The 10,278-nt window shown below is 55.1% G+C and overlaps 1 protein-coding gene across 1 annotated transcript; it reads left to right on the top strand.

Moving 5' to 3' along the window:
- The first annotated feature begins 1,239 nt into the window (after positions 1-1,239).
- NEFH (neurofilament heavy chain) lies at positions 1,240-9,061 on the top strand. The gene is made up of 4 exons (XM_005887524.3): positions 1,240-2,165; positions 4,005-4,204; positions 5,136-5,260; positions 6,394-9,061. The coding sequence occupies exons 1-4, from the start codon at positions 1,304-1,306 to the stop codon at positions 8,468-8,470; spliced, it is 3,264 nt and encodes a 1,087-aa protein (XP_005887586.2). The 5' UTR covers positions 1,240-1,303; the 3' UTR covers positions 8,471-9,061.
- Positions 9,062-10,278: the final 1,217 nt, after the last annotated feature.

Here is a 10,278-nt window from a genome sequence, read left to right as displayed (position 1 = left end):
AGAAACGACAAGTTGAAGCCGAGGAGATGGAGAGGGGAGAGGAAGAAAGGACTTCTGAGTTGTGGGGAAGTGGCTGCTATGTCCACGGGCAGTAGGATTCCTCTCCTCTACTGATGCTGGAGACTTCCCAAGTCTCTGGGGGTCTCAAGTTGCAGCCTGACCTGGAGCAAGGTCTGTTCTTTGTACCGATGGGCGAACCGAGTGGGGGTGGGGGCAACGTGTTCAAGGTCATTCGCCAGCAACTGTGGGGCTGTCCTCGGTGTGCAGACCCTGGCCCGAGGGACTCCTGGCACCCCTGCCACCTCCCCAAACCCCACACCCAACTCACACCAGCTCTCCCAACGCCATGCCCCGTTCCCTGCAGTACCCCCATTCTTGGTTCTTTGACCCTTGCACACTCCGCCTTTACAGGGAACCCTCTGCACACTTCACTGAGGGTCCTTCTTGCTGGGGCCGGTTTCGGGGTCTCCTGCCTCCTATCCTGAGGAGAACACTGTGCCCACCCTCAATCCGGGCTTCCCTTCTCTAGCCTCTGCAGTGTCTCCCACACCCCCAATTCAGGGCAGCCTTGCCGCCCCTCCCCAACTCCAGGCCCCCTCCCCTTTTCGGGCCGGTTGCCGAGTTCTTGAATCCTCTCTTGGTGGCCTCTCTAGCAGCTAGGGTCTTCTATCTCTACTCTGTAGCGCCCACCATGCCTCCATTCAGGAGTACTTTTCTCCTCCCCTATTCCGGGCCGGCTGCAGACACTCTGAGCTCCCTCTCCTGAGGGTCTAACTATCAGGGAATTCCTGTGCCCCCTATCACTCGGGGTCCTCATCCTACTGCGCCTTCCACCACTCCATCCCGAGGGCATCCTGTCCCATTCCCATCTGGTCTCCTTGCCCTCGCTCCCCCATTTCGGACGCCTTCTCTCTTTCCGAACATAGTAGTAGGGTCTCGCCACCCGCACCCGGGGGGTCCCCGGCGGTCCACTCCGGGAGTCCTCTACCGTCTGACGCCCTCGGCGGGGTGGGGGCGCGGGTCTCCTCTGACGCTGCGTTGTCGATTCCCCTTCACTCCTAGGTTCCCCTGCCCCGCCCCTCTCACTGCGGCGGAGCCGGCCGGCCTAGGCCGCTGGGGGAGGAGGCGGAGAGGGCGGGGCCCTCCTCCCCCGCTCCGCCCCCCCCGCCCGAACTGCTGAGGGGCTGGACCCCGCCGGGCTGCTATAAAAGGGCCGGCCGGTGCGGAGGTGCCGCAGTGTCGCCCGCCTCCTCCTAGCCTCAGGGCTCCTTCTCCGCCGGTGGCCGCACCCGCTCCGGCCACGATGAGCTTCAGCGGCGCCGACGCGCTGCTGGGCGCCTTCGCGCCGCTTCACGGAGGCGGCAGCTTGCACTATGCACTGGCTCGCAAAGGCGGCGCGGGCGGAGCGCGCTCTGCAGCCGGCTCCTCCAGCGGATTCCACTCATGGGCGCGGACCTCCGTGAGCTCCGTGTCGGCCTCCCCGAGCCGCTTCCGAGGCGCCGGGACTACCTCCAGCACCGACTCGCTAGACACCCTGAGCAACGGACCGGAGGGCTGCGTGGTGGTGGCGCGCAGTGAGAAGGAGCAGCTGCAGGCGCTGAACGACCGCTTCGCGGGCTACATCGACAAGGTGCGGCAGCTCGAGGCGCATAACCGCAGCCTGGAGGGCGAGGCGGCGGCGCTGCGGCAGCAGCAGGCGGGCCGCGCAGCCATGGGCGAGCTGTACGAGCGCGAGGTGCGCGAGATGCGCGGCGCAGTGGTGCGCTTGGGCGCGGCTCGCGGCCAGCTGCGCCTGGAGCAGGAGCACCTGCTGGAGGACATCGCGCACGTGCGCCAGCGCCTGGACGACGAGGCCCGGCAGCGCGAGGAGGCCGAGGCAGCGACGCGCGCACTGGCCCGCTTTGCGCAGGAGGCCGAGGCGGCGCGCGTCGAGCTGCAGAAGAAGGCACAAGCCCTGCAGGAAGAGTGCGGCTACCTGCGGCGTCACCACCAGGAGGAGGTGGGCGAGCTGCTCGGCCAGATCCAGAGCAGCAGCGCCGCGCAGACGCAGGCCGAGGCGCGCGATGCCCTCAAGTGCGACGTGACGTCGGCCCTGCGCGAGATCCGCGCGCAGCTTGAAGGCCACACGGTGCAGAGCACGCTTCAGTCCGAGGAGTGGTTCCGAGGTTTGCAGGCGCGGGGGGCAGGGAGGAGGGGCGCCCCCTGGTGGTCGGACATCGAGAGGCAGGGTGGTGTGACCTAGGGGGTCGGTGGAGTCGGCCTAGAGGGCTGGTTGGATGGTGCGGTTGCTCAGGTTCCCCCAGCAAAGGGCACGCCCCTTAGCTAAAAAACAGTTTTACTCTGGGTCTTTTGTGCGGCACTCCCCGCCTCTTCCTCCCCACTCTAGGTTCTCCTTTGGCCTTCTCCAGGGTCCTTGTATCTGTCCTTCAATTCTCAGTCCTCTCTGCTCCTTCTCCCAAGTCAGGGTAACCCCTCGACTGTGAGTCAGCCCCACTTCCAACAGGTTCCCTCTTCCGCTCCAAAGCGGCGCCGGCTTCTAGTCGTTGGGGCCGGGGAGGTCCCTCATTGCCCCTCAAAGTAACATCCCTTCCCCGTCCAATGCTGCCCATCCCCCTCTTCTGCACACTGCAGGGGACCCCATTCTCCTGACACCTATCAGGCCCCTCCCCGCCACAGTCAGAGAGGGTGAGTCATTCTCACATTCTCTCTCCCCAGGAAGGCCATCATTACAACCAATTGGTGTGTGAGGCTGAAGGGGCCAGGGGGCCCTTGAATGTCCTCTCTCCCCTTCCTGAAAGCTGGGAGCCTCCCAAATCTATCTCCCTCCCCCACCTCCACGCCACCCTGAGTCAGCTAGGGTGCAGCTGCTGCAGCTCTGAAGCTGTGTCCAACACCCTCAGGGTGACTTTGACCCACACTCTGCCCTCTCTGGTTTTCATTCCTTTTGGGATTAGAAGGGGAATGGACCAACTGGGCTTCTTACCCTGGGGCGTTCCACGCTCCTTAAAACTTCTGCATTGTTCTTGGGAGAGGGCACAGAGGCTTCAGTGATTTTCAGAGAAGCCTGTGATACACAGTGGGTAAGAATCCTCACCCATTTGGATGGTCTCTAAGTCTCTGGAAGCACTAGGAGGGAAAACCAGAAAAGCTGGGGTTTGGGTGCATGGCTTTTCTGGTTCCTGCCTCTCCTCTGCGGTTGCAGAACCACCCCTCCCCCATCTCTGCAGCAGCAAGGCTCCTCCCAGAGCAAGCTGCCCTCTTGGACTTTGCTCTTCACCCTGGCAGACCATCCCAGGACTTCTGGATCACTCTTCCTCCTCAGCTCCTAAGACTCAGGTCCTGGGTATCATTATCTCAGGATTCAGGATGCTCACAGTCAGGAGGTTCACACTAGATCTCCAGACCCACTCTGGCCCCTGAAGCCTTCTGGGAACCTGCAGCCTGTTGCTCACAGGAGCCAGGGTGTGGCTGTCATGGGCACAGGGGCTCCTGTGCTAGAGAACGCGCAGCCAGGGGGAGGAAGGGACAGAGGAGCTGGCACACGGGCCTCAGACTCCACAGGGATTTGGGCTCTGCTATGGCTCCATGGCTCCCAGAGCCCTAATGCCTCTAAAGGTCATAGGCTCATTGATTTGTTCAACCCCAAGCTTGAGGTTAAGCTCCATGGGCCAGGTTTCATAACCCCCCGCACTGCCAGCCTTTGTTGGGGAGGTGAACCAGAAGGGCCAGAAGAAATAGGGGCTTCTTTGCTGTGCAGGACCTGAGGCCTGCGTTTGGGGAGTCAGGGTGTGATCTTTGGAGCCAGATACACACTAGATTTGAACCCCAGTCCTGCTGCTCAAACTGGCCTGCTGGCCTTGGGCAGTGTCATCTGCCTGTCACACAGGAGAGGATGAGTGAAGCATCCACAATAGCCCCTGGCACTCAGGAGGTCCTTAACCCACTTGTGGCCCCTTCCAAATCCAGTTGTGTCTAACCCTGTGCCCTGCCTCTCTCCCCCACAGTGAGGCTGGACCGACTGTCCGAGGCAGCCAAGGTGAACACAGACGCCATGCGCTCAGCACAGGAGGAGATATCTGAGTACCGGCGCCAGCTGCAGGCCAGGACCACAGAGCTGGAGACGCTCAAAAGCACCAAGGACTCACTGGAGAGGCAGCGCTCTGAGCTGGAGGACCGTCACCAGGCTGACATCGCATCCTACCAGGTGGGCAGGGGTGGGGCAGAAAGCCAGACCACCTAACCTTGCTGGGTGACCCTGGACAAGTCACTGTCCCTCTTTGAGTGGAGAGCATAGGCCTTAGAGTCAGACATACCAGGGGTACCTGTATGTCTTTCTAGCTGTGTGACCCTAAGAAAGTTATCTGCCTCTCTCTGTGACTGAATTCTCTCAATGCAATTAAAAAAAAAAAAAGCCTCCTTTGCAGAGCTATGAAGATTAAAGAGAGAGATGAACTTCTTATGAGATGAGTGAGAGACAGCAGAGTCTTGGTCCTGGTGGGTGTTCAGTAAACAGTAACCAGTGTCTGAGTGAGGACAGCCTGGGAAGGCCTCAGCAGATACCTCCCACTAAAGACAATGACTGAAAGAAAGTGTCTAAAAATTCTTTTAGAGAACTTATTATACAAGCAGTATGTGGTTGTTGTAGAAAAAGAGGCTGCTTTTTGATCAGCCACGGTGGTTGCCTTTAAGCAGTGGCTCGGGGGCTTGGGTCGGGGAGAAGCCTCAGCTCGTCCTTAGCGTGCTTCTGTGCATGGTCTCAGCCATCAACGGCAGTTGCCTCCCGAGCCTTTACTGTGCAGGTGCTTTGGAGCACTGGGCAGACAACAGGGAGCCAAAGCAGACAAGTTCCCACTGAGCCCTTTCTAAGCTTAAGATCTGTAAAAATTCACCCATCATCCCAATGACCTGTGGTAGCCGTGGTCGGTGTCTGGCGTGTTCCATTCCAGAACACTCCCCAGGCTGAGGTTATACACACAGTGGGATGTTTGTTCCGGGTCCATGAATGAGGTCCTGAAGCTTTCACAAGGTGGGGCTGGCCTGGGCCTCTTTGGGTGTGCAGAGCCCACTCCAGCCTCGCTGGTGCCGAGGTCTCCATGGTGACTGACAGCAACGCATGTGTGACTTCTCCTCCCCAGGAGGCCATCCAGCAGCTGGATGCAGAGCTGAGGAACACCAAGTGGGAGATGGCAGCCCAGCTCCGAGAGTACCAGGATCTACTCAATGTCAAGATGGCTCTGGACATTGAGATCGCTGCTTACAGGTGAGGGGGCCGGGGGGCCTTTGGGTGGTGGGAGCCCTTGTGTTCTTAGAAGGAGAAGCCTTGGATTTTAAGATCTGCAGTGAGATAGCCTGCTGTCTTAGAGACCAAAAAAAAAAATTTTTTTTCTTACTATTGTGAAATGTATACAGCATAAAATTTACCGTTTAGCCATTTTAAAGCCTACGGTTCAGTGGCATTAAAACTATTTACATTGCTGTCCAGTCATCACTATCATCTACCTCCAGAACACTTTTCGTCTTCCCACACTGAAATTCGGTGCTCATTAAACAAGAACTCCCTGATCCCTTCCCCTCCCTCCCCCGAGTCCTGGCCACCATTGTTCTGTCTTCTGAGAAGCAAATATCTTGAGCGTGACTTAGAGGGTCTGACAGTGATTTAGAGGGTTAAAGCTCCCCACCCTCTTCTCAGATTCAGCCAGCCAGAGGCCTGTCTTGGGAGAGAAAGGAGGAACTTGAGTTGTCAAGGACCTTTACAAATCTACCTCTTAAAGAGATTCTTTTCATTCATTATTTCATTGAAACCACCCTCTGAGGTAGAAACTCTTAATGACCCTGTTTTTACCAATGAGGAGACTGAGGCTTGAAGAGTTTGAATGGCTTTGCTAATAAGGTCACACTTCTAGTGGGTAGGAAAGTGTAGGAACTCTGTCCCTACTCTATTCCTAAAATTCAAAGGATGAGAATATAACAACAGAGCCTTGAAATTCAAATGGGAACATTCTAATACCTTTAAAGCCCAGGTTTATAAATGTGGAATTTCTTGCTCATACTCCCCCCTTTCTCTTAAACAACATTTTGAGGGACAATACATGTAAATTTTGTTAATATAGGCGTTCTCTCTTGAGGGCCATTTTTCAGAGGAAAAAAAGTTTAATAAGTGGTAGCCTTAGTTGAATTAAAACAAGAGCAATGCCATTGGGGTACAGATTCTGGTAGTCCTTGGGATGATCTGCTAGTGACCTCCTCCAGTCTAAGTGCCCACCATTCACATCCCTTCTTCCACCAAACTATGTATCACTACACACAGGGGGTCTTCGGAGTAACCCAGGAAGCCCCCTACCTCAGTGATCGACTTTGAGTTAATAGTAACATGTTTCATTATCCATTCTGCAGAAAACTCCTGGAGGGTGAAGAATGTCGAATTGGCTTTGGCCCGAGTCCTTTCCTCCTTCCAGAAGGACTCCCCAAGATCCCCTCCGTGTCCACTCACATCAAAGTCAAAAGTGAAGAGAAGATCAAGATGGTAGAAAAGTCAGAGAAGGAAACTGTGATTGTGGAGGAACAGACAGAGGAGGTCCAAGTGACTGAAGAAGTGACTGAAGAAGAAGAGAAAGAGGCCAAAGAGGAGGAAGGAGAAGCAGTAAAGTCTCCCCCAGCAGAAGAGGCTGCATCCCCAGAGAAGGAGGAGGCCAAGTCACCAGCCGAGGCCAAGTCCCCAGAGAAGGCCAAGTCCCCTGTGAAGGAGGAGGCCAAGTCCCCACAGAAGGAAGAGGCCAAGTCACCAGCTGAGGTGAAGTCCCCTGAGAAGGCCAAGTCCCCCGTGGAGGCCAAGTCCCCAGAGAAGGCCAAGTCCCCTGTGAAGGAAGAAGCCAAATCCCCAGAGAAGGCCAAGTCCCCAGTGGAGGCCAAGTCTCCAGAAAAGGCCAAGTCCCCCATGAAGGAAGAGGCCAAGTCCCCAGAGAAGGTCAAATCCCCAGTGGAGGCCAAATCCCCAGAGAAGGAGGAGGCCAAGTCCCCAGAGAAGGCCAAGTCCCCAGAGAAAGCCAAGTCCCCTGTGAAGGAAGAGGCCAAGTCCCCAGAGAAGGCCAAGTCCCCAGTGGAAGCCAAGTCCCCTGTGAAGGAGGAGGCCAAGTCCCCAGAGAAGGCCAAGTCTCCAGTGGAGGCCAAGTCGCCAGAGAAGGCCAAGTCTCCTGTGAAGGAGGAGGCCAAGTCCCCAGAGAAGGCCAAGTCTCCTGTGAAAGAGGAGGCCAAGTCCCCAGAGAAGGCCAAGTCTCCTGTGAAGGAGGAGGCCAAGTCCCCAGAGAAGGCCAAGTCTCCTGTGAAAGAGGAGGCCAAGTCGCCAGAGAAGGCCAAGTCTCCTGTGAAAGAGGAGGCCAAGTCGCCAGAGAAGGCCAAGTCTCCTGTGAAAGAGGAGGCCAAGTCCCCAGAGAAGGCCAAGTCTCCTGTGAAAGAGGAGGCCAAGTCCCCAGAGAAGGCCAAGTCTCCTGTGAAAGAGGAGGCCAAGTCCCCAGAGAAGACCAAGTCTCCTGTGAAAGAGGAGGCCAAGTCCCCAGAGAAGGCCAAGTCCCCAGTAGAGGCCAAGTCCCCAGAGAAGGCCAAGTCTCCTGCGAAGGAGGAGGCCAAGTCCCCAGAGAAGGCCAAGTCTCCTGCGAAGGAGGAGGCCAAGTCCCCAGAGAAGGCCAAGTCCCCAGAGAAGCCCAAAAGCCCTGTGAAGGAGGAGGCCAAGTCCCCAGAGAAGCCCAAAAGCCCTGTGAAGGAGGAGGCCAAGTCCCCAGAGAAGCCCAAAAGCCCTGTCAAGGAGGAGGCCAAATCCCCAGAGAAGGCCAAGGCTCCTGGGAAGGAGGTCCCAAAGAAGGAGGAGGCCAAGTCCCCTGTGAAGGAGGAAGAAAAACCCCAGGAGGTGAGAGCCAAAGAGCCCCCAAAGAAGGCAGAGGAAGAGAAAGCTCCAGCCATACCCAAAGCTGAGGAGAAGAAGGACAGCAAGAAAGATGAGGTGCCCAAGAAGGAGGCTCCAAAGCCCGAGGAGAAGAAGGAGCCTGCTGTGGAAAAGCCCAAAGAACCCAAAGCTGAAGCCAAGAAGGAAGAGGCTGAAGATAAGAAAAAAGCAACCACCCCAGAGAAGGAGGCTCCTGCCAAGGGGAAGGAAGAGGCCAAGCCTAAAGAGAAGACTGAGGTGGCCAAGAAGGAACCAGATGATGCCAAGCCCAAAGAACCCAGCAAAGCAGCAGAAAAGCCAAAGAAGGAAGAGACGCCGGCAGCACCGGAGAAAAAAGACGCCAAGGAGGGGAAGGCCGCAGAAGCCAAGAAGCCTGAGGAGAAACCCAAAACAGAGGCCCAAGCCAAGGAACCTGGCAAGGAGGCCTCCACACCTGGGAAAGCCAAGGCTGAGAAATCCTCCAGCACAGACCAGAAAGACAGCAGACCTGCAGAGAAGGCCGCAGAAGATAAGGCCACCAAGGGAGAGAAGTAAGGTAGGGAGAAGGGATCATTCAGAGCAGCCAAAGAAACTCAGGGGGGTCTGGGAGCTCAAGGATCAGTATAACAAATTTTCACTTTTTTCTCTCTTTTCTTTAAGAAGAAACTCTGCTTAGACAACAGGCCCTCCTTCACCAAACAGGAATTTCTATTAGCAATATGTTAGCAAGAGAGGGTCCTCCCAACTCCCAGCCCCATGGCCCAAACCCTCCCTAGGCGATGGGCAATTATGTTATGATAGCTTATGTAGCCGAATGTGATATATGCCGAATGCCACACGTAAACACTTGACTATACAGACTGCCCCCTCCTCTCCAAATAAGTGCATTTATTTCCTGTATGTGCAACTGACAGATGACCGCAATAATGAATGAGCAGTTAGAAACACATTATGCTTGAGATGTCTTAACCTATTCCTGAATGCCTTCTATTTTCCAAAGGGGTGGTCGAGTCCTTGCCTAAAGCTCTCTGTCCCAGAAGAGCTGCAGCAGGTGGGGCTGGGCGCTGACCACTGTACCACGCCAGGGCGCACTTTTCCACTGGAATCCACTTTCAATTGCTTCTGTGCAATAAAACCAAGTGCTTATAAAATAGAAATGTGACTGTTGTCATTTCTTCCTTTCCCCTGGACGGGCTGGGGGATGGGCAAGGGAGGTCTTAATTTTACACTTGAGAGTGCGCGGGACTGGGAGGGAACAGGAAATCTTGTGCGGGACTGGTTATGAGGCTGCCCTCAGGCTATTTCCTGGGCACAAACCCAGGCACTGTGCTCAGTGCTTTGAAATCTTATAAACAGGTGGCCTGGTGTGTGGTTTCTCCACAAGGTCCATGTACCACCTATATAAGCATCTGGGCACCTTATAAACATGCAGACTCCTTCATTCCACCAACCTCTGAATTAGAATCTGAGGGGTTGGCCTGGGACACTGCAGGCGTCACCGACTCCCACTTGGTTCTAACGCACACTGAAGTCTGGGGACAGGTGAGGTCCTGGGGACACGGAGCCATCTATTTAAGAGCTCTGCATATGTCCTTGTTTTGTAAGGAGGGATGAGCTTTCTGAATGAGGGGCTGTATGTAGCTAATTCACCTGTACTGAAGACTACAGTCACCACTATTAGGAACAATTTGTTAACAGTTGCCTAATTGGACTCCAACATGCTTCTCTGGACATGCTTTTGAAACCTGCAGTGCTCATGTGGATTTATGTGGGGTCTTTAGTGTAAAAGTTTGACCTCATGACTTAACTTCTAGTAACTAGAATATGGCAAAGTGATGGGATGTCATTTCTGAGAGTAGATTACAAACAGATTCTGGCTTCTGTTTTGCTTGTTCTCCATTGCTCTCTTACTTGGTCATTCTGCTGGAAGCCAGCTGCCATGTGGTAAGCTGCTCTGAGGATAAGGCTTCAAAAGGCCAGGAGTGGAAAGAGCCAACAGCCAGTGAAGAACAAGGGTCCTCAGAACAAGAAACCGAATCCTGCCAACAACCACGCTGTCGAACATGGACAAAGATCCTCCCCTGCTGAGCCCCAGACGACACCCTGATTGTAGCTTTCTGAGAGGCCTTAAGGAAGAAGTGCCCAGCTAAACCGCACCTGGATGATAGATTTCTGCTGTTTTAAGCCACTAAGTTTTGGAAAAATGTGTTACATAGATAATGTGGCTTTGACATCATAGGGAAACATGATACGTATTAGAGTTACAAGGGCTCTCATGAATCATTGCCTCAGCCAACGTCTACAGAAGACACGAAGGGACTTGTCCGGACTAGAATCCAGGTCATCAGTTTCGGTCACCACTT

This window comes from Bos mutus, chromosome 17, assembly GCF_027580195.1.
Source record: "Bos mutus isolate GX-2022 chromosome 17, NWIPB_WYAK_1.1, whole genome shotgun sequence".
NCBI lineage: Eukaryota > Metazoa > Chordata > Mammalia > Artiodactyla > Bovidae > Bos > Bos mutus.
Note: the sequence above shows the minus strand (reverse complement) of the source record. Positions and strands in the feature narration are given on the sequence as shown.

Coding starts and splice junctions, on each gene's coding strand:
- NEFH (XM_005887524.3), top strand. CDS start 1,304: ATGAGCTTCAGCGGCGCCGACGCGCTGCTGGGCGCCTTCGCGCCGCTT. Junction 2,166..4,004: donor GTCCGAGGAGTGGTTCCGAG/GTTTGCAGGCGC, acceptor TCTCCCCCACAG/TGAGGCTGGACCGACTGTCC. Junction 5,261..6,393: donor ATTGAGATCGCTGCTTACAG/GTGAGGGGGCCG, acceptor TCCATTCTGCAG/AAAACTCCTGGAGGGTGAAG.